The sequence below is a fragment of the Hirundo rustica genome, chromosome 27, assembly GCF_015227805.2.
Source record: "Hirundo rustica isolate bHirRus1 chromosome 27, bHirRus1.pri.v3, whole genome shotgun sequence".
Classification (NCBI taxonomy): domain Eukaryota; kingdom Metazoa; phylum Chordata; class Aves; order Passeriformes; family Hirundinidae; genus Hirundo; species Hirundo rustica.
Window position 1 is genome coordinate 2,986,196 of NC_053476.1, and position 18,693 is coordinate 3,004,888.

The 18,693-nt window shown below is 53.6% G+C and overlaps 2 protein-coding genes across 2 annotated transcripts; both read right to left on the minus strand.

The window, feature by feature from the left end:
* Positions 1-3,148: 3,148 nt before the first annotated feature.
* On the minus strand, positions 3,149-9,241 carry CNP (2',3'-cyclic nucleotide 3' phosphodiesterase). Its single transcript, XM_040087545.2, has 4 exons — positions 9,160-9,241; positions 6,521-7,190; positions 5,880-6,019; positions 3,149-5,329 (listed from the first exon to the last, which is right to left on the minus strand). Exons 1-4 carry the CDS (start codon positions 9,160-9,162, stop codon positions 4,877-4,879), a joined length of 1,266 nt encoding a protein of 421 aa, XP_039943479.1. The 5' UTR covers positions 9,163-9,241; the 3' UTR covers positions 3,149-4,876.
* Positions 9,242-9,464: 223 nt separating this feature from the next.
* ODAD4 (outer dynein arm docking complex subunit 4) lies at positions 9,465-18,288 on the minus strand. The gene is made up of 12 exons (XM_040087490.1): positions 18,166-18,288; positions 17,680-17,811; positions 17,242-17,395; positions 14,973-15,034; positions 14,131-14,275; positions 13,143-13,367; positions 12,643-12,850; positions 11,074-11,160; positions 10,694-10,890; positions 10,428-10,528; positions 10,136-10,214; positions 9,465-9,701 (listed from the first exon to the last, which is right to left on the minus strand). Exons 1-12 carry the CDS (start codon positions 18,274-18,276, stop codon positions 9,619-9,621), a joined length of 1,584 nt encoding a protein of 527 aa, XP_039943424.1. The 5' UTR covers positions 18,277-18,288; the 3' UTR covers positions 9,465-9,618.
* Between the last annotated feature and the right edge of the window lie 405 nt (positions 18,289-18,693).

Consider the following 18,693-nt stretch of genomic DNA (forward strand, 5'->3'; position numbering starts at 1 on the left):
TGCAGGGAGCTCATTGCACGAGGTGATCACTCGGAATGCTTTGTCTTCCTCCCTCCCAGGGGCCGTGCGTGCCCTCCAGCAGGGCCGAGGTTCCAGCCGTGACCTTGCTGTCGTGGTCCTGCTGTGGTGTTTGGTCAGGATTCTCGACAATCTGCTTTCGTAGAGAGAAAATTTTAAGGGCTTAAATTTTAGCACTGCAGAACAGAGTATTTTACAACTCGTTTGAAACTCAGCTTTCTAAGTGAGCCAGTGCTGAGTGATGCTTTCAAAACCCGACTCTCCCACGTTTATTCCGATGTCAGGTGTCAGGGATGGACCCACCCAGGTGCCCCTAGAGCAGCTGGGTCCTGGCACTTTTCAGGTGAAATGGTGAATACGTGGGGAACTGAAATACTGGTCTATGCACACTGATGCTTCCCCAGCTTTCCTGGCACTGTAAATCAGAGTTCTCAAGGTCTGTTTAGTGGCATTTTGGATCCATGACATCTCGTCCTGTGTGTGTGTGTTGATGTCACTGTACTGTCTGGGCTGTTCTCAGTCTCACGCTGAGCAGAGCCGTGTTCTGTGTCTGTCAGTGGGTTTATTCTCATTTTCCCCTGCCCCAGGGAAGTGTGACCAGCTTCCTCCCTCCCTTCCCTTCTCTCCAAGCTGAGCGAGCCTGTTCCTTGGAGCACAGGAGTGGAATGGCTCTGCTTCTGGGAGAGAAAATGTATGCAGCAGCTATTTATAACCTGTACATGAATGCATGATTTAATGTAGTTTAATATTCATATGGTGAGTGCCAAGACTTTCTGCAGAGCGTTGTTACGTGAATCAAGGTGAAGGCAAATGCGTAGAACCATGGAATGGGTTGGGCTGGAAGGCTTTAAAGGCTCTCAAGTCCAACCCCTGCCATGGTCAGGGACACCTTTCACTAGCCCAGAGTGCCCCAGGCCCTGTGCAGTCCTGTTCCCCCCGGCACAGAGCAGGGCTCGGTGGCACCTGGCACCTCAGGGCAGCAGCAGTGTCCAGTGGCACTGTGACCTCCACCGTGTCCCAGCACGGCTGGGGGGGACAAAACTCTGCTTCTCTCCAAAAAAAATGGACTCAGCTGTGCATTGCTTGGAGCGTTACCTCCACACATGGTTCCAGGACATCATCCACAGGTTATGGTTGGGTGTAGCTACAGGGAAGTCAAGTGCCAGTGCTCCAGCTGCTTACAGCCCCACAGGGAGCCACCAGCCCCATGGGAGCCACCAACCCCACGTGCCACCAGCCACAGGGATTTGCTGCAGAGACCACAAATGAGCATCTTCAAGCGATGCTGTGCCTGTGCTGTTTCTGGGACAAAGAACACACAGAGGTGCAGGAGGTGTTGCAAGGGCTGCCCAAGGCACAGGCATGGTGGGATGGACTGGACATGCTTTGGTGTGACTCTCAGCCTGGCAACTCCTGGCCAGGGTCTCAGGGGGGATGGCTGGTGCTGCGAGAGCTGCTGCCAGCAAGAAGGAGCTGGAAAGAGCAGAACTGCCATGGCTGAGAGCCAGACCAGGCTGGTGTCAGGGGGTGTCTTCTACCAGCCAAGTTGGGAGTGGGTGCTCTGAACAGCTCAAGAACTGGCAAGTGGCTGTCAGCTTCTCTGGGGAAGTTGTGAAGAGAAGTGTGTGAGGAGCGTGGCTGTGGGCAGAGCTGGCATGTGAGGGCTCTGCTGTAGGACAGCAGTTTTGGCAGGGAGATCAGGAATTGTGTGGCCATTAGGCTTTGCCTTGGTTGTGGTTTTGTCTGGCCATGCTCATAGAATTGTGGAACAGTTTGGGTTGGAAAGCTGAGGTCCGTTCAGGAGGTTCTGGCCACCCTCTTAAGGCTCCTCATTGCTTTGCACAGAAATGTACCTGGGTTGGTTTTGATCCTGGGGGTCTTCAGTGAGCAGGACCCCCAGTGCTGCTGGCTGTTGTAAATGTAGAAATGCAGGTTGGAAAATGGGAGAAAGACAAATTGTTCAGGTACAAGAGTATTATCCATGGAATACGGGTCCCTCCATTCTCTGTATCTGCTGGTACAGCGTGGTTCTGCTGTGCTGCCGTGGTGTGTGTGACATGGAGGCTGGTGCCAGTCCCTGTCCAGCCACACTGGCCCTGGATCTGCAGCCCTCAAACAGCCACAGGGTTGGGCCATGTGCTGCTTTGCCATTTCCAAATGACTTCCTCAGTTTCAGTAATGACTCCAGATATTCTCTTATTTCCAATGGATGGGTTTCATCCTGTTTAAATTCGTGCCTTGTCCTCTCCCCTCCTCTTCCCTAGGGAACAGGACAGCTATGTGCTGCATCCATCTGTGTCCCTGGAGCAGTGCTAGTCCCTGGGTGGCTGTGTCAGGGCTGTGTCAGGGGTAGGTGGCAGTAGCTGGTGGCTGTCCCTGCCCTTGGCTCTGTGGGGCTGTTCTGGGTCCCTGCATGACTGTGAGAGCCGATGTGAAAATGTGAAATGCTTTGGCCTTCCTGGCCAGGCCCGGCTCTCCCCACTCCCAGCATCGTGGATGGGTTTGTCCCTTCTTGGAGCAGTGCTGGGCATTTCCCCTTACCCAGATCCGAGCTTGGAGGGAGAGCTCTGGTCTGTTGGTGGGAGCTGAGACACTGTGCCCAAGCTGGAGCTCCAGGGGTGGCCCAGGAGGGCAGGATCCATGGGGAGCCTCCAGCAGGAGGAGCAGCCCAGCCCTGTCCCCACTGTCCCCTAATGGCTCGTGTGAACAGAGTGTGGTGTGAGGTGGCATCCCAGGGGCCACAGGGGGAGCACCCAGAACCCCACAGTGCACGTGTGTCACAACATCATGGAACAGTCAGGACAAATCCAGGCACCGATGCGAAGCCGCTTGGAGAGGAGCTTGTCCCTGCGCTGCCGTATTTATCTGAATTGGAATTCGGAATGTTTACCTCAGTGTACATAGCTCAACCTTTCCCTGGGAGGAAAGGGGAATTGCATGGAGCAATCGCTGTCTCATTGCTTTGCCAAACTCCTCATCCTCTCCCAGCCAGGCTCCGCATCGGTACCAACTGTCCCTCTTGGACCTTTCTAGGATGTGAATGGTAAAAATGTGAATATTTGTTGTTTACTTCCTTAGCAGAACTCCTGATGCCGTGTTTGTATGGGAAATCAGCCTGAGCAGACCCATATGCAATCGGTTTTACTTTATTATAAACTGTATATGATGTACAAACTAATAAAAACTCAAACGACGACAGTGTCACTGTTGTTCTTGAACAGGCAGATGAAGGAGAGATTCCAGCCGTGTATTCCGGTGCTGGAGTGATCTGGGCGCTGGAGGGGTGGGTTCAGCTGGCCCCTGAGCAGCTGCTGGCAAATACCTTGTAGAGCTTTGGTGAAACAAACCCTTGAGGTTCTGTCAGGCTGAGCGTTGGGCACTCGGCTGCTGCCAGTGCAGAAGCTTGGAGGGATTTACCAGTGAAGGGTCACAGGTGCTCTGGGTGAGTTTACAGCTCACTATTTTATGTTATAATGAGAATTTATTTTTTGAAATAATCTTTGCTTCTGAACAGCAGGAAGTATTTTGCTTTCATGGCAGAGTGTTTGGTACCAGAAAAGCACCAAAGCTCTCCCTGCTTTTGGCCTCAGCAGTCAGATGAGAAATGCCCCAGCAACACTGGACTCAGGGTGAGCCGTGCCCAGCGCCAGCCCCAGCCCAGCCCACGCCTCAAACACAGTGAGTATTTACAGTGTTAGTGTGGGTTAATGCCACTCTGCTGCTCCCCAGACCCTGAGCCCAGAGCAGGAGGTCGAGCTGGGACCTTCCCTGGGGCTGTTAGTGGAGCTTTGTGTTAAACAATGCTCAGGAGCCACCGCCCCGCTGGGCCAGGGCCTGGCAGAGCACAAACCCAAGTTTCAATAGAACAGATTTAATGACAGAAGTGCTGGGTCAGTAACTTCCAGCCAGGGTTTAGGTTTGAGCAGACGTTGAGTTACACGGTTACGGTGTCTCTGCTTCCTACGCTACGGGGTTACTCCAGCCTAACTCTTAACATTCAAGTGCATTAGAGGAAGGGAGTAAAATCTTGCATGAAGTCCAGTTGTGTACTTCAGACATGATTTTAGTTTCTATCAAATAAGATGGAAAAGATGTTAGTTCATCTCTTCCACTCCCTGCCAAGGCAGGGTTGTTCCCTACAGGACAGCGGATGGTGCTTGGTCCAGCCCGGGGGGAGGGAAGTGGCTCCCTGTCCTGGTGTTTCACTTGATTTCCCCAAAGTTCATGGTTGGTGTCTTTAAGACATAACCATGGCACAGTGCCCTCCTCCTGGCTGTCCCCAGAGCATCTCTGCTGTGAGGGACAGGAGCTGGGATGGAGCCCAGCTACGGGACCGGCCTGCGATTAGGTCTGTCCTTAGGGGCCAAACCCTGGGTAAGGACAGGACTCCTGACAGGAGTGACCCACGCCTGGGTCTCGCTAGTTCTGACCCTGTAATCAGCTGCCAGAGTGGCCAGTGTCAGTCCCTGGGTGTAGGAGGGGAGGGAAATCCTGCAGTTCCCTTGGCTTCAGACCAGCAACTGACAGGCTTTGGTCAGTGCCAACGGGTAAAGATCGAACGATTGTGGTTCAGAGGGAAGCGATAAAAGCCCCAGAGCTGATCTTTCTCCAAGGAAGAAAACAAGCAGGACACCCAGCTGCTTCCCTCCAACACTCACATTAAAATCCATGACAGTTTCAGGCAGGAGTTGCTTGTTTTCTTCCTCTTCTGAGGCCGATAACTCCCCAGAGGCTTCACGCTGGGGTGGGCAGGAGGGTTGACTTTAGTAAAGGTAGAATTATTTCTCTTTACACTTTTAAGGTTACAGGAGTTACTTGCCTTTTAAAAACAAACCGAGGAGCTGCACTGCCTGTGCTCCTAGATGATGGTGCAGGAGGTAAAGGCAGAGCCCCGTTTGTTGGTGCTCTGCGTTGGCACGAGTTTTCCCTTCCCATAGTATCCCGAGAATATCGCCCTGACATCAATCTTTTTCGCCAGAACAAGCATCCACATACCGTTATCAAAATACAGCAGTTTCCCTCCTCCAATTTCCCCCACTTGCTCCCCTTTGTTCCCCGCCTTTTCCAGCTTCACAAACTCCAGCAGGTCGAGCCCGGTCTGGACGGCTTCGACGCCGTTGGCGCAGCCGAGGGTGATGTGGGCGCGGCTGCCCCGCGGGAGGTTGTCCGCGGGCAGGATCTTGTCGGCGTCCCCGGGCCAGAGCAGCAGCTGCTGCTCGTTCAGCTCGATGCGAGCCCCGACAGTCTTTGTGGTGATGAACAGCGCCGAGATGGAGAGGGTGAAGCCTTTGCCGTAGGCAGCCTTGACGGCCTGGAGGAGAGGGACACGCAGGCGGGACAGCGTCAGTGCCTGCGCCTGGGGATTGGCGGCGCTGCGCCGGGCTCACCGTGCCCACGCTCGGGGACCTGGCTGCTCGTGGCAGCTCTTGCTGTGACACGGTCAAAATACCCAAGAGCAAGGAGAAGGTCGGTGCCTGATGTCCCAGCTCCGTGGATTCGGGGCTGGTAACGTCTTTGTTCTTCACAAATTCTAATGTTTAACCTGGGCTTATGAGCTCTGAAATAATTGACTGGGGAGTCTAAATGCCTCAATTCATCGTAATTCAGCTCAAGCTGTCAGATACTATGCTGAAAGTTATTGGGGCAAGTGGGAGTATTTTGTTTGGGAATAGGAAACAATCACCATCTCCACAATTTGGAGTTTTCTCTGCACAGGGACACACAAATGTAGTTCCTGTCCTTGTATTTGGCCTCGGGTCAGAGCAGAGCCCATCCCAACCCTCTCCCAGGCTCGTGGATGCCCTGCTGGGGAGGGAGGGGATGTGGGGGGTGTGGGGAGGAGGTGGGACCCCAACACTCACTTCCTGCTGCGCATATTCCTCGGCTCCAGCTGCTTTGCCAAACTCAGTGTATTTCGTGGTGCAGTGCAGGACCCCAGGTGGCCTCTTCACAAAGTAGCTGGTGAGATCTATTTTTATTTTGGGATCTTCGACAGAAGGAACTGCAGATACAGGTAAACAATGTCACTGTCACAAAGTGATCCCCCCAGTGTCAACCCATGAGCCCTGGTCCCATCTCAGCTCCCTTCCCTACCACAGCCCTCACTTCTCATCTCTGCTGGGGAGCACTGGAAACCAAACCCCTCTGCATCATTGTGGCTCATCCTAAACCTGATGATGTGAGAGTCCCCTAATGGACAGGGCTGTTTAGGCTTTCCCATTTTCCTCTCTTTGCCTTTTTCCCACCCAGCCCACTGGAACCCAGGATCCCATGTCCTGCTGCTGCCACCTGAGCTCAGTACCCTGTGGGGACAGAGCTAAACAGACTGGGGAAAAGCTCCAATTTATTTTTACTTACAAAACCAACTTTGTCAACTATGAGGACCAGGTTAGTAGCCTTAAAAAACTTTTCTTGTTGACAGCTTTAGAAATTGACTTTAGAAGCTGATCAGACTCATTAACATCAACAGGTAAGAACACGGTAAGCCAACATCTATACATACAGTATTTACTCTCCTTTTTGAAGGCTTTGAGACTCCCAAGCTCATCCAAGAACGCCTGGCCAGCCTTCCTCAGGATCTCCGAACTTCTTTTGCTCAAAAACCACCCAAAATACATGGGGAGGAATTCCTTCTCCAAGCTTGGCTTCATCTTCTTCAGCTCCTCCACAGACAGTTTCCATTGATTCTTGTCCTTTAGCTGGGGACAATCCAAGCGCCACGGGGTTTTGGGCTCAGCAAAGATGACTTTGTACCGGTACTTGTCAGCAATGTCAAAGAGCTGGTCCAGCCGTTCCCGCTCATGGTGAGTGTCATCCAAAACAATGACGCTGATCTCCCGTTTGCAATAGTCAACTAGATCCTCATCCACCTTGGAGTACTCTTCGGGAATGGTGCTTCTTACGGATGGTGCAATTTTATAGTGATCAACAGAGATGACCCTGCAGGCATCTTTGTACCGATCGTGGATGGCCTGGGCGAGGGTGGACTTCCCGCTGCCAGGCAGGCCCCGGAGGATGAAAAAGGTTTTGGATTCTTTGAGTGTGGAGATGGTGTCTTCGTCATCCAGGAACGGGAAATGCAAACTCTCAGGTCTCTCTTTCGCTGATTGAGTAGACATTTTTCTAAATATTTTAGGCAGGAAAGTGTGACTCTTCTTGGAGAAACCTCTGTTCTGAAATGGAAAGAGAAAACACTTTGCAGGGCAGGAACCCCAGAGACAATGTGGCCCTGCTGGGTCCTGTAGCGGAAAGGATGGGGCACAGGAAGCATCTCCCCCACACTCCCTCACTTGGGTGCCCTGCTCAGCTGACACCTTCTCCCACATCCCTGGTGGCACAGCAGGGATCCATGGCATCCCACCCAAGGGCTGACGGTTCAGCCCTGCTCCCCGCTCTGGCCTCGGCAGCTGCAGTCCTGCCCCACTAGGAAGGGGTTTCTGAGGAACCATGAGCTGCCACAAAGCTCCCACCCAGGCAGAGCTCCTCGTGTGGCACATTTAGTCTGAACACTTGAACAGCCGTGGCTGCCAGATGCGAGGGCAGTGACCCGTGGAGGAGCACAAGGGGAACTGAAAGTCCCTGCAGGTTGAGAGCTGCCACACTCCTGTCCCTTCATCTGAATCACAAACTCTGTTCCCAGGGAAGAGGCTTGTTTCCTAGAGCAGCCCTCAAGTTTAACGTCGTGTCTCTCTCAGCTGCACTGAGGATCAGTAGCTGAGCGCCTCACAGGAGGGAATTCGGGCTCCTCTTGGGAAGAGCAATTTAGATGGCTTCCAGGAAAGCCAAACCCCTCCCAGCAGCTGTTCGGCAGAACTCGAAAGTGAAACCTCGAGTGCTGGAGGAAACGAAACACTCGTGGCTGGCAGCAGCGAGTGGAAAATACCACTGGCTGCTGGCACAGGCTCTCCCTCCCCTCCTGCCAGCAGCTCTGGTAAGCAGAATCCCAGATTAATTCCCAGCAGGGCCTGGGAAAACACGAGACTAAAAGGAAATGAGGGATTTCTTCAGCTGTGCAAGTCCTCAATAGTATCAATGAGGCAGACACTGTTGGGGCAATACACGAACTTTCCACCCTCCTCAGCTGCCTGTGGGCCCAGCCTGGGATCCACTGGACCTGCTTAAGGCAAAGACCGTGGGAGTGATGCCCAAGAAGTGAGGTTTGCCTTCAATGCAAAAATCGAGAAGTTTTACATAAAACATAACTGCTCTGCCTAGGCCAGAAAAATATTTTTCCAGTTTGCCGTTTTTAAAAAACACTTTTCAGATATTAATTTCCCCATCTCTTTATTCCAGAAGGTGCAGATGGGTTTTGGTTCCAAATGCCTTGGGAACGGGAGCAGGACCCCACAGTTCCCCTGGGCTCAGCTGCAGCTTCACACCCAGACAGGGACAAGCCCTGAGAGCAGCAGGGACCTGCGGGCTCCCCGTGCTGCCTTCCCCGCGGACTGGGGGCTCCAAGTGCTCACAAAGAGAAGCCGGTGAGTTACCTGGAGCGCTGCTCCTTCTCGCAGCACCGGTGCCCCGCTTGCCAGGGGGTCGCACGGCCGGAGCCGGTGCTGCGGCGGCCCCGGGCCGGGCTGTCCCCGCACCGGGCTGTCCCGCGGGCGGGGACCGGGGCCGCTGTTCTGCCGCGGCAGCTGCCGAAGGGACTGAGGCGCTTTTCAGCCCCTCGAACAAAGGAACAATCGCGGCCCCCCCGGGCTATTGTTCGCCGCCGGCTCGGGGACAACGGGCGCCTTCACGGGCCGGGCCGGGCGGACAAAGGCTCCGCAGAGCCCGGGGGAGCGGGGTCTGGCCGGACAATCTCCCATTGAGCCGGGCCCGGCCCGCCCCCGCCGCCCCCACAAAGCTCCCGCTTGTCTCCTGCTCCCCATGGAACAGGGGCTCGCGTGGAGGGAGCGATGGCTCCCGGGACCCCCGAGACGGAGCCACCAGCGCCCAGGGCCGTTCTCGGGGCCCGGCTGCCTCCGCTCCCCCAGACCCAGCGCCCACATGTCGGCGAAGCCGCCGGCGCTTCCGGGAATCGAAACCTTTGCCGGGCGGAGCGGCGGCCCCGATCACGATGCTGATCCCGATGCTGGTCCCGATGCTGGTCCCGATCCCATCCCCGATCCCAGTCCCCATCCCGCCGGTCCCGCTTACCATGGTGAGGGCAGCGGCTCCGGGGCGGCCGCCGGTGCGGAGCGGCGCTGCGGGGAAGCGGCTCTGGGGCGGGCACGACCGCGGCTCCTTTCATAGCCCCGGGGCCCGCCCGCCCCCGAGGGCCGGGCCGAACCCTCCCCGGGGCAAAGGGGGGGCCCGGGGCTCAGCCCCCCGCCCCGCCCGGAGCCGGGGATGCTGCCGGGACCGCCCGAGGGGGGTACGGGGCGGGGAGAGCAGCGCTCCGAGCACGGCGGCGGCTCAGACCAGCTCCTTCCCTGCTGGGGACACCCCACTCCAGTGCTGGTATGACGCTTGCTCAATATTTATTTAATTTTCCCGCCTAGGCTTTACTTTCCCCCAGTGCTCTCCTTTATTTCCTTGTCCGTTTTCCCCTCTCTAACGATTCCGTCTGCTTTATGTATCGTTTCCTTCTGCTTATGTACCGTTTCTGGCTTCCTCTTACGGCTTTTCAGCTCGATTCCCTTCCTTCCTTTTTGCATTCTCAGTGGTGCTTTTTATGTTTTCACTGCTGAAGAGGCGATCTGGGAAGGGAAAAGGAAACTTAAGCCAAGTCCTGGAACTCAGCAGTTGGGCACAAGAAAGACTCCTGGGCTCCCTTACCCTCACCAGGAATCTCACTCCCGTCTAGGTCCTGGGATGGCAGGTGCTGCACGGCCTGAGGGGAGCAGCCCCGGGCAGTCCCTGCCAGGACCCTGCCGCCGAACCCGGGGTGTGGGTGACACCGGGCCAGCCCGCAGGGGACACTCGGGGAGCGCGGACATCTCCCACACTTAAGCTGCTCACGGCCGGGCCTGGGAGCGCAGCTGAAGCAATGCTGGACTCCCACCAAGATTTTAATTTAATACTTGCAAGGAAGTGGGTGCTGTGGAAATTCTAAGGTGCTGCTGACGTGCAGAACAGGAGAGTGGGGTTTTTTTTTCCCGTTTCTGGGTGCAGAGGTGTGAATGACAAGTACCTTCATGTAAGGAAAGCGTCCTGCATTTGCCGCTTTTGTTCAGCTCCGCAATGAAGCTTTTGCTCACGTTATCCAAGGCCTGAAAGGGATGAAGTTCTTAATAAAAGCCCTAGAAATGCAGCTACATACCCAACATTTTCCTGTTTTCTTTTGTTTTCTGCTTTCATTACCAAATCCTTTCCTACTGTAAAACTGCATTTCTACGGCATTACTGGCTGGAGTATTCCAGCTGGGATAACAGCTCCTCACAGAGGCTGCCCAGAGCTCCTCCTCCCCTCAGCAGCCCCCTTACCGCAATGATGGCATTTTGAGCAGCTTCACTGGGCACGAGCTTCGCCTTCTCCAAAGCCCTTTCAAAATTCAAGATTGCAGACGGGTAATCTTTCAATTTCACTGGAACAGACAAGGATATCAGCTGGTTTAGCTCAGGATCAGGAGAACACCAAGAAGTAATCAAGCCAGTCTTGCTCTGAGCTGTTGCTTTGGCTGTTAAATCCTAGAGATGTTTTCAGACCAGCTTCTCCACCCTGAGAGCAAAACCTGTACCCACATCTTTACCTTGTGCCTGTGCCACCAGCACCGTGGCGTGGAGCTGCCACTCCACATCTCCTTCTTCATCTGCTGACTGCAGGGACTTCTGGCCGTAATCTTGGGCTATTTCAGCTTTACCCAGCTCGAGGTAGCACCGCCCAATTTCATGGAACAGCCAGGCCTTCTCCAGGCTGGATTGAGCCAGCGGAATCTTCTCCTCCCAGCTTCAAGCAGAGTAAGACAGATACAGCTTTACCAACCCTTTACGACTCAACCACTGATGTGATAGCAGAGGGCTCGGGTGTGAAAATTTCCCCAGGCCTGGCTGCAGTGAGAACACACAGCTGAAGAACCACGGCCTGGGTCACTCCAAGCCCCTGATGCCTTTGCTGCTGGGCTGTACGTACGTGTTGATGGCCTGCTGGAACTCGCCGATCCGGGCGTACACATGGCCAATGTTGTCCAGGGCCCGGGACACGGCATCCGTCAGAGCGCTGAGACAGGGAGACAAAGGGATTGTGGCACTGACATCGTCCTGTTCCTCCCTCACTCTGGGTTTCTTCAGCCTCATGGTCCCTTTGGTGCTCCCCATGCCCCCAGAAAAGTGTTGGGAAGTAAAGGGCCCAGGTCAGGCTGAAAGTCATTAAATCAAGGTTGATTTTTGACTTTTGATTTTATCTACAGCTCTGGCAGCTGACCCCATGAGACACAAGGGAAATGTGTCTTTGATTATTATTAATTTATGTGCAAATCTGGCAGCCCTTGGGAATGTCTTTCCACTTTTCTTTGCTTCTGTTTCCCTCTGTGTCCCTGACAGTCATGGATGATTTCTGTGTTTCAGAGCAAAGACACAAAAAGGTGTCTGCAGTGTGTCTCCAGGCTCCTGACAGCAGCCCCGACCCCGCGCTTGGACCGAGCTTTGCTCCATGCTACAAGCAGCTCCTTCTGTAATAACAGACCCTGTGGGCTTTAATTTTTTTCTTAATTATCCTCATTCTCATCTTCAGAAGCGGCTTTGCCTACCCTTACCTTAGCGATGGAAAAGCCATTTATATGCGAGGAGCAGATAAATGCGACGGGAGTCATAGAATCACAGACCGGTTTGGGTGGGAAGGGATCATGCAGTTCAAACCGCCGTCGCGGGCTCATTAACGCGGGTCATTAACGAGTCATTAGCGGCGGCTCCAGCCGCCAGAGGGCGCGGCCCGCCCGTCACCGCCGGTGCTCGAAGGCAGCTTGGGCTTTCGAGAGCTCCCAACCCCGGGCGCCTCCGCCCGCCCCTCTCCTGCTAATCCCTGCCTTTACCTGGCCAGCTCGGGGAGTGGCATCACCAGGAGAGAAGCAGCCTTTTCCTAAACCAACATTTATTTCCAAAAGGAGTTTTGAAAATGAGAAACAACCACTCAGTGACGGTTTTAAAAGCTCAGTGCGCTACTGCCAAGCGTAAGTCCCGAATCACTTCAAGACACGGTTCCATGATTTCTGCTATGCTTTGCAAACTCTTGCTAAATCTAAGATTACATTTTGCTCCACTGTGGTTCAGCTGGAAGAGTCATGGGGTGTGTCCAGTGCAGACAGGAAGAGACCTTTATTTCGAGCCATGCTAAATGGTCTCTATGAAAAGGAGTTTAAGACAAGAAGTAGCAGAAAACTGGTGCAGTTTCAAGCCTGATTTTCCTGAGAAGGAAAAGCCCACTCAAGATTCAAGTGCTGAGACTGGGATTTGTGTTCCTGTTTTGTTTTGCTATGGCAGAGGTTTTGATGTGCCCTCTGCTGTGGATCCTTAAAAATCTGCTTCAGGCTCCTTATTTTGAATTAGTGAAGATAAAAAGTCACCACAGGCCCTAATACTTGGGCAGAGCTGAATGTGTAACCCTGTTAAACTCCCCAGGTGAGAATTACGTTACCTAATGCTAAAACACCCCCACAGAGGCACTTTCCCCTTTCTCCACCCGCCTGAACCTCCCAGAACTTACTTCTGCCTAGCACAATCCAGATCCATCTTATGGCTGCGCAAAGCCGCCTCCATCTGTCCCATTGCCAGCTGTGCATTCCCAATGCAGTTGTGGAGATCCCCAATCAGTTCATTCTTGTTGGGAACTTCATTCTCTGACCACGCTTGTATCCTTTTCAGCATACGCTCAGCTTTCTTGCAGCTTTCCTCAGCGGAACCTCTGGCCAGCACTGGGGTGTGACACGGAGACATTGAGAAGTTGTGAATTCCCCATCCCTGGAAGTGTTCCAGGCCAGGTTGGATGGGGCTTGGAGCAACTTGGGATAGTGGAAGGTGTCCCTGCCCATAGTGGGGGGGTGGAACGGTCTGAACTTCAAGGTCCCTTCCAACCCAGACCAACTTGGGATTCTGTGAGACTGGGGAATTGAGACCTGGTGAAGTGGCCAACCCTCAGAGAAGCCTGGGAATAGTTTAAGCTCCTCACAGCAGTGGGAGGCACTCAGCTTCCAGCCAGGGACCTACACAGCTCAATATCCTCCATATTCTTTGCGATGGATCTGCTAATGTCAGACGGTTTCTCTTTCTTGTCCTGCATCCGGCCCTGCCGCTGGACCTTGCGCTCGTACGCCCGGGCGTACATCGGCTTCTGCTGCTGCCAGAAGTCCCGCCGGTGGTTCAGGTAGGAGATGCCACTCAAAACCAGGTCCATGACTTTGATCCCCTGCCTTGTGCTACTCTGCATCAAGTCTGGAAATAAGATAAGGTAGAAGTCAGGTGAGAATCAACAGACCTGAGCTGCAGCTCAGTGGGGAATTGGTTGGGAATGTTTTTCTGTTCTGGCACAGACAGTCCTGGAAATGAAAGTGTCCTGTGCTCCTCAGAGCTGAGGTGATGGGGGAGTTAACAATAAACTGTTACCCATCCCGTGGGGTTCAGTGAGCTGAGCTCATGTTCCAGCCTCACATCTGCTGATCAGAGCCAAGAAGGGGCCCAGTCGGTGGGGCCAGCTGTGCTGAGCACCTGGCCTCTGGGACAGAACATCTGTACGGCACATCTGTACTGACAGGGCACTTTGAACAGTGCTGTGGATCAAGCTGGCAGATGGAAACTGAGAAGGCTTTTACCTGCCTGCAAACCAGACCGCCCACATGTGTAATTAATGCTGGCAACACTGGAAAACTTGTGAGCAAACCAAATATTAATCACTTCTCTATTTCTGGGTGAAAAGTTCCTTAGAAATATGACTAAAGGAGAATCATCTTTGTGCCTTTTTCTAAAATAAGATACTTCTCCAATTCCTGCATCTTAACCTTAACAGCATTTATAACAAACCACAGAGGAGTCACAGCCCCATGAGCAGACACCTCCCTGTGTCCCCACCACTGCGAGCACCATGTGCTATGTGAGCTCTGGTACAACTAACAAAGAGTCACAGCGATATAAAAGAAGAAATAAAGAAGAATAAAAAAGGGATGAAAGAAAAATAGAATCTGCTGAGAAGGAGAAACACCTTCATCCTTGAGCAACTTCTCCAGGAATGCCTTGTCAGCATAAAGCGCTCCCAGAAGCTGTTGCTCTGTTTTTGGACTCTTCTTCTTCGTCTGTTTTTGATCCTTAGTTGGTTTGTTCTGCTGTTTCTGCTTGTCTTTTTTGCTCTGCAGTTGGAAAAAAAAGTAAAAGGAGTTGGGGGACATCAGTGGAGAACACTGGAATGAGCGGAATTCTGTTTATGCTCCATATAAGACAGCTTGTTTTTTAAATAAAAGCAAAAAGTCAGTGTCTCAACAGCTGCTTTGGCCAGGAGCAACTGAAATTCTGCAGCCAATTGTGGTCCTTGGGGACCATGAGGGTGTTACAGAAAGGGTAAGAACTAGTTCTGGCCTCTCAGAGGAACAAAACACTACTGCAAGGGAGCACCCAAAAGTGAAGCAAGAAAGAAAGTGATCATTATCAAAACTGTGACCCTTAACCATCAGGTAAACCCAAAGTCAATATTGGAGCTCACTGTGCCCTCCTCGACCTCTGAGCTGTTACTCAATAGCCTCGGATGGGTGTCTGGCAATACCTCCAGATACGAGCTAGAGGAGGAATTCCAAGTTTTGTTCCTGCATGTTGGCTCTTCCTGCCCTTCTGCCTTCCCCTTTAACTTCTGGGTGGCTTGGGCCAGACCTGCTGTAGAAGCAGGTGACAAACATTCTCATGATGAGCCAGTGTGTTTTAATGCTCAAGAGGCCCTTCAGCAGCTCCACTGCTCCCACAGCCATGTCCCTGTGGGGACTGTCACTCCTTTGGTGCCCATTTCAGCATTACAGCAACTCTAGAAGTTTCTTCAGCAGGAGCCCCGTGCTGTACCTCTGCCTGCCTGCTCACAAAGCACAGCTCCTCCTTGCTCTCCAGCTTCACCAAGGATGGATCTGCAGACACAGAGGAGTCTGTGTTAGTGCTGCACAGCAGCCATGCAGGGTGTCGTCCGTAAAATGCCCATAAAGGTGCCAAGCCCAAAAAGTTCTGTTTCAACCAAAGCTTTTCTAATTCTTTCCCACGGAATGGCGGGGTGTTGGTGTGTTCTGGGAGCAGGGAATGCAGCTCATCCACCAGATCCTCTTGGGATTTTACTTCACACGGCACCAGGGGCTACTGATGCAATATTCCTACAGACAGGGTGCACCCTGCACAGAAACTGAAGGAGAAGGAGCATAAAATGGAAGAAAAGGTAATTTAAAGGTTTGTGCACTGATTAAGCCACAAGGCCCATTGTGTTTTCACTTGACCCACAGCACCACCATCTCTCTGCACCCTGGGAGGGAAGAGTGAGGAACAGCTCTGTTTGGTCTGAGGGATGGACAGAGCTTCTGAGGCTGCTGCAGAATTCCCTTTGGCACAGCCACGGGGCCCAGACCCGCAGCACAAACACAGGCAGGTCATGGGAGCAGGTGTTCCCTTCCATCCAGGTGAAGCAGAGTCAGGGAAGCAGTTTGGGGATGTACCCTGCGTGCATTCATGCGTGTGCATTTCCCGACTATTCAAACATCCAGATGCATGCTGACGTGTTTCCATGCTTCCCTGCATCTACGAGCTATTGACTGATTTAAAATAAGAGTTTTCTAGTTTTTTAATCCATTCTTGTGCCTGCAGCCCAGGGGGCCCAAGGGTGGTTAGAGATCTTGGCTCAGGATATTGAGCTGGGAAGATTTCATCTGGAGCTGTGATGATATCTGAGCATTGTGCTAAGCTCAGGAAGCAGCAGGAATGGAGGAAAGCAAACCAGATCTGGAAACCTTCCCTGTTTTTTAAATAACCATCCCATATGAAAGCGCTGCAGGCTCTTGTGCTACTGGCACGTGTTAATCCCTGGCACTGGGGGAGGGCTGAAGTTTTGAAATTCTGGGAGAGGGAGGCCCTGGCCTACCTGGGAATCTGTGTAGGGTGTGAGAGGGGTGTGCCAGGTGCTGGGCAGGGACAGGCTCCGGGATGCACCGGAGCGGCTCCGACCCACCGGGCAGGTTTGGCAGCCCCAGAGAAGCCCTGCACGGAGGTTCCACTCACGTGTCAGAGGTGGCAGCCCCAGGTGAGACGCATCTGTGCCCCACAGGGGGACACATCCTGTCCATGCCTGATGGCAGGACTGAGAGAAAAACTAAGGGAAAAGGGATTTTCTGTTTGTTTTGAACCCCACGAGGTCCTTGGCCTTTCCTGTCTCTACAGGACTTGCTCGGTGATCTGAGCCAGGAACGGTGAAAGCAGAGCTTGTTACAAGAGTCAAAGTTTCACTGCTCTTTTGCAATGAAAGTTGGAGGAGAGTCAGGATTTCAGGAGGCCAGTCTGGGGTGGCATGGCACATTTCATTCCAAGCTTTGAATACAGGGATAAAGATCTCAAAATGGATTCTGTAGTTAGTGCTGGAGGTAGATCATAGAATCATGGAATCCCAGAATGGGTTAGATTGGAAGAGACTTTAAAGCTCATCCAGTTCCATCTCCTGGAATTCCACCTCCCATGGGGAGGAACACCTCCCACTATCCCAGGCTGCTCCAAGCCCCATCCAGCCTGGCCTTGGACACTTACAGGGATCCAGGGGCAGCCACAGCTGCTCTGGGCATCCTCAGATGCCAGGGCCTCCCCACCCTCACATGGAAGATTTTCTTCCCAATATCCCGTCTAATCCTGTCCTCTGGTAGTGGGAAGCCATTCCCCCTTGTCCTGACACTCCAGGCCTTTGTAAATAATGTTCTCAACTTTCTTGTCAGCCACTCTCATGTACTGAGAGGCCATAAGCAGGCCACTGATGAGATGAGCTGCTCTGGTCTGTATTCTCTGGAAAGTTTCCACGATGATTTTGGAAACTGGAGTGTCAGGATTAACTACAGAACTAAAGGAATCACACACTGTGTATGAACAGGTGTTCAGGGGAGAAAGAAAGAATGAAAGAAAAAAAGAGCAGGGTTGTCTCTTTGTGGTGCTTCCTGGTGCTTCTGGATTTATCTGCCACAAATAACACGGACCCAGAAGCAGAGAGGCTCTGGTGTGGGGCTCTCGATTCAGTTGCAGAGCTGATTTGCCATCAGCTGTGCCCTGAACAGCATTGTCTGGGCTCATGGGGCCAGAAAGGGACACTTCTTACTCCCAATGCAGTTGACAATCGCCTCCTCAGCCTTGTCGATGCCCAGCTGGAACTTGTGCAGATCTGGGCGGAGCCTTCGGCCCCGGTGGTAAAACACCAGCGCGAACTCAAAGTCACCCATGGTGTACAGGGTCTCTGCTTTTTGGTAAAGCCCCTAAAACGACATTTTGGGGAACAAGTTAACAACATGAGGGAAAACTTTGATGGACCTCAAGTAACTCCTGTCAGGCATTCATGAGAGCTCAGGGCTGTAACAACTTGCATACATTAAACCCCAAACCTGGAGGTGCCTGAGCACCTCAACAGCTCCGAGAGCAGTAGAAATTGAGAGTGCTTGAAGTGAGCTCTTTCCTCACAGCTCAGCCTCACACCCTGCAGGGTCTCACAGATCCAGGCCAGCCTTTGGCCAACCCCCTCTGACCCCCTTCAGCTGGTTACCTCGGGGAATGTTTTGTCAATTTGGAGCGAGGCTTCAGCATCTTTCAAGGAGTTTTCAGTGTCTCCAAGTTTCAGAAAACACTTGGAGCGGGTGATAAGGCAGTGCTTGTCTCCTGCTCTCAGCTTCAGTGCCTGGAACCACAGATATGGACATGTCACCTGTGCTGGCTCAATACCACAAATACACAAGTTGCAGGTACTTGATGCTGCAGTTCCCACATGGATCTTGACGATGGATGAGGATAAAACTACAAAGATTTTACTAAAAAGAATCTTCTGGGTTTTTTTTCACAGGTTCTCTGTGCAGCAGGCGCTGCCCTGTCCCTGAACTGAGTCACCCCTCGCGTTGGGACCTCCTGGGAACACGTCCCTCCGTGCCTCCCCCTCATGCCGCGGGTCCCCGCGCTTCCTCCTCTCCCGCCCGAACCGAACCGCGTCCCGTCACGGCGGCCCCCCCCCGAGCCCCCTCCCGCCGAGGGCCCTCACGTCATTGAAGCAGCCCAGAGCCTTGTCGTGCTGGCCACGCCGGCTCAGGGTTATCCCCTCGGTCATGAGATTCCCGAAGGTGACGACGGGCAGGTCATCCTCGTCCGCCATGGCTGCGCCGCGGCGCCGTTGCCAAGCAACGGTTACCGGTGACACCCGCTTCCGGTTGCTTTGCCCCGCCCCGGAAGTGACGCACCGCGCCCGCCCGGTGCCCACGTGGGTGCCGGTCGCGGTCGGGTCCCGGTTGCGGCCCGGCGCTCGGTACCGGGTGGCTGCTCGCCGTGCCTTTGGCCCGACCCGACTCTGTTCCCGTGTGGTTCTGTTCTTCCACCCGCGTCCCCGGAGCTCTGCGCGGCCGCTCAGTACAGCCGCGGTGCCTCGGCGGCTGCCGAGCACCGGGCAGAGCCGGTTCCTCTGCCCCAGCGGGTAATGGCCTGTGTGTTCCGTAGGGGCAACAGGAGGGCAGCCACCGCCTCCCTACAGTCGGTTATTGGGTACTGGTTTGGTGCTCGCCGCTGGCACCGGTAC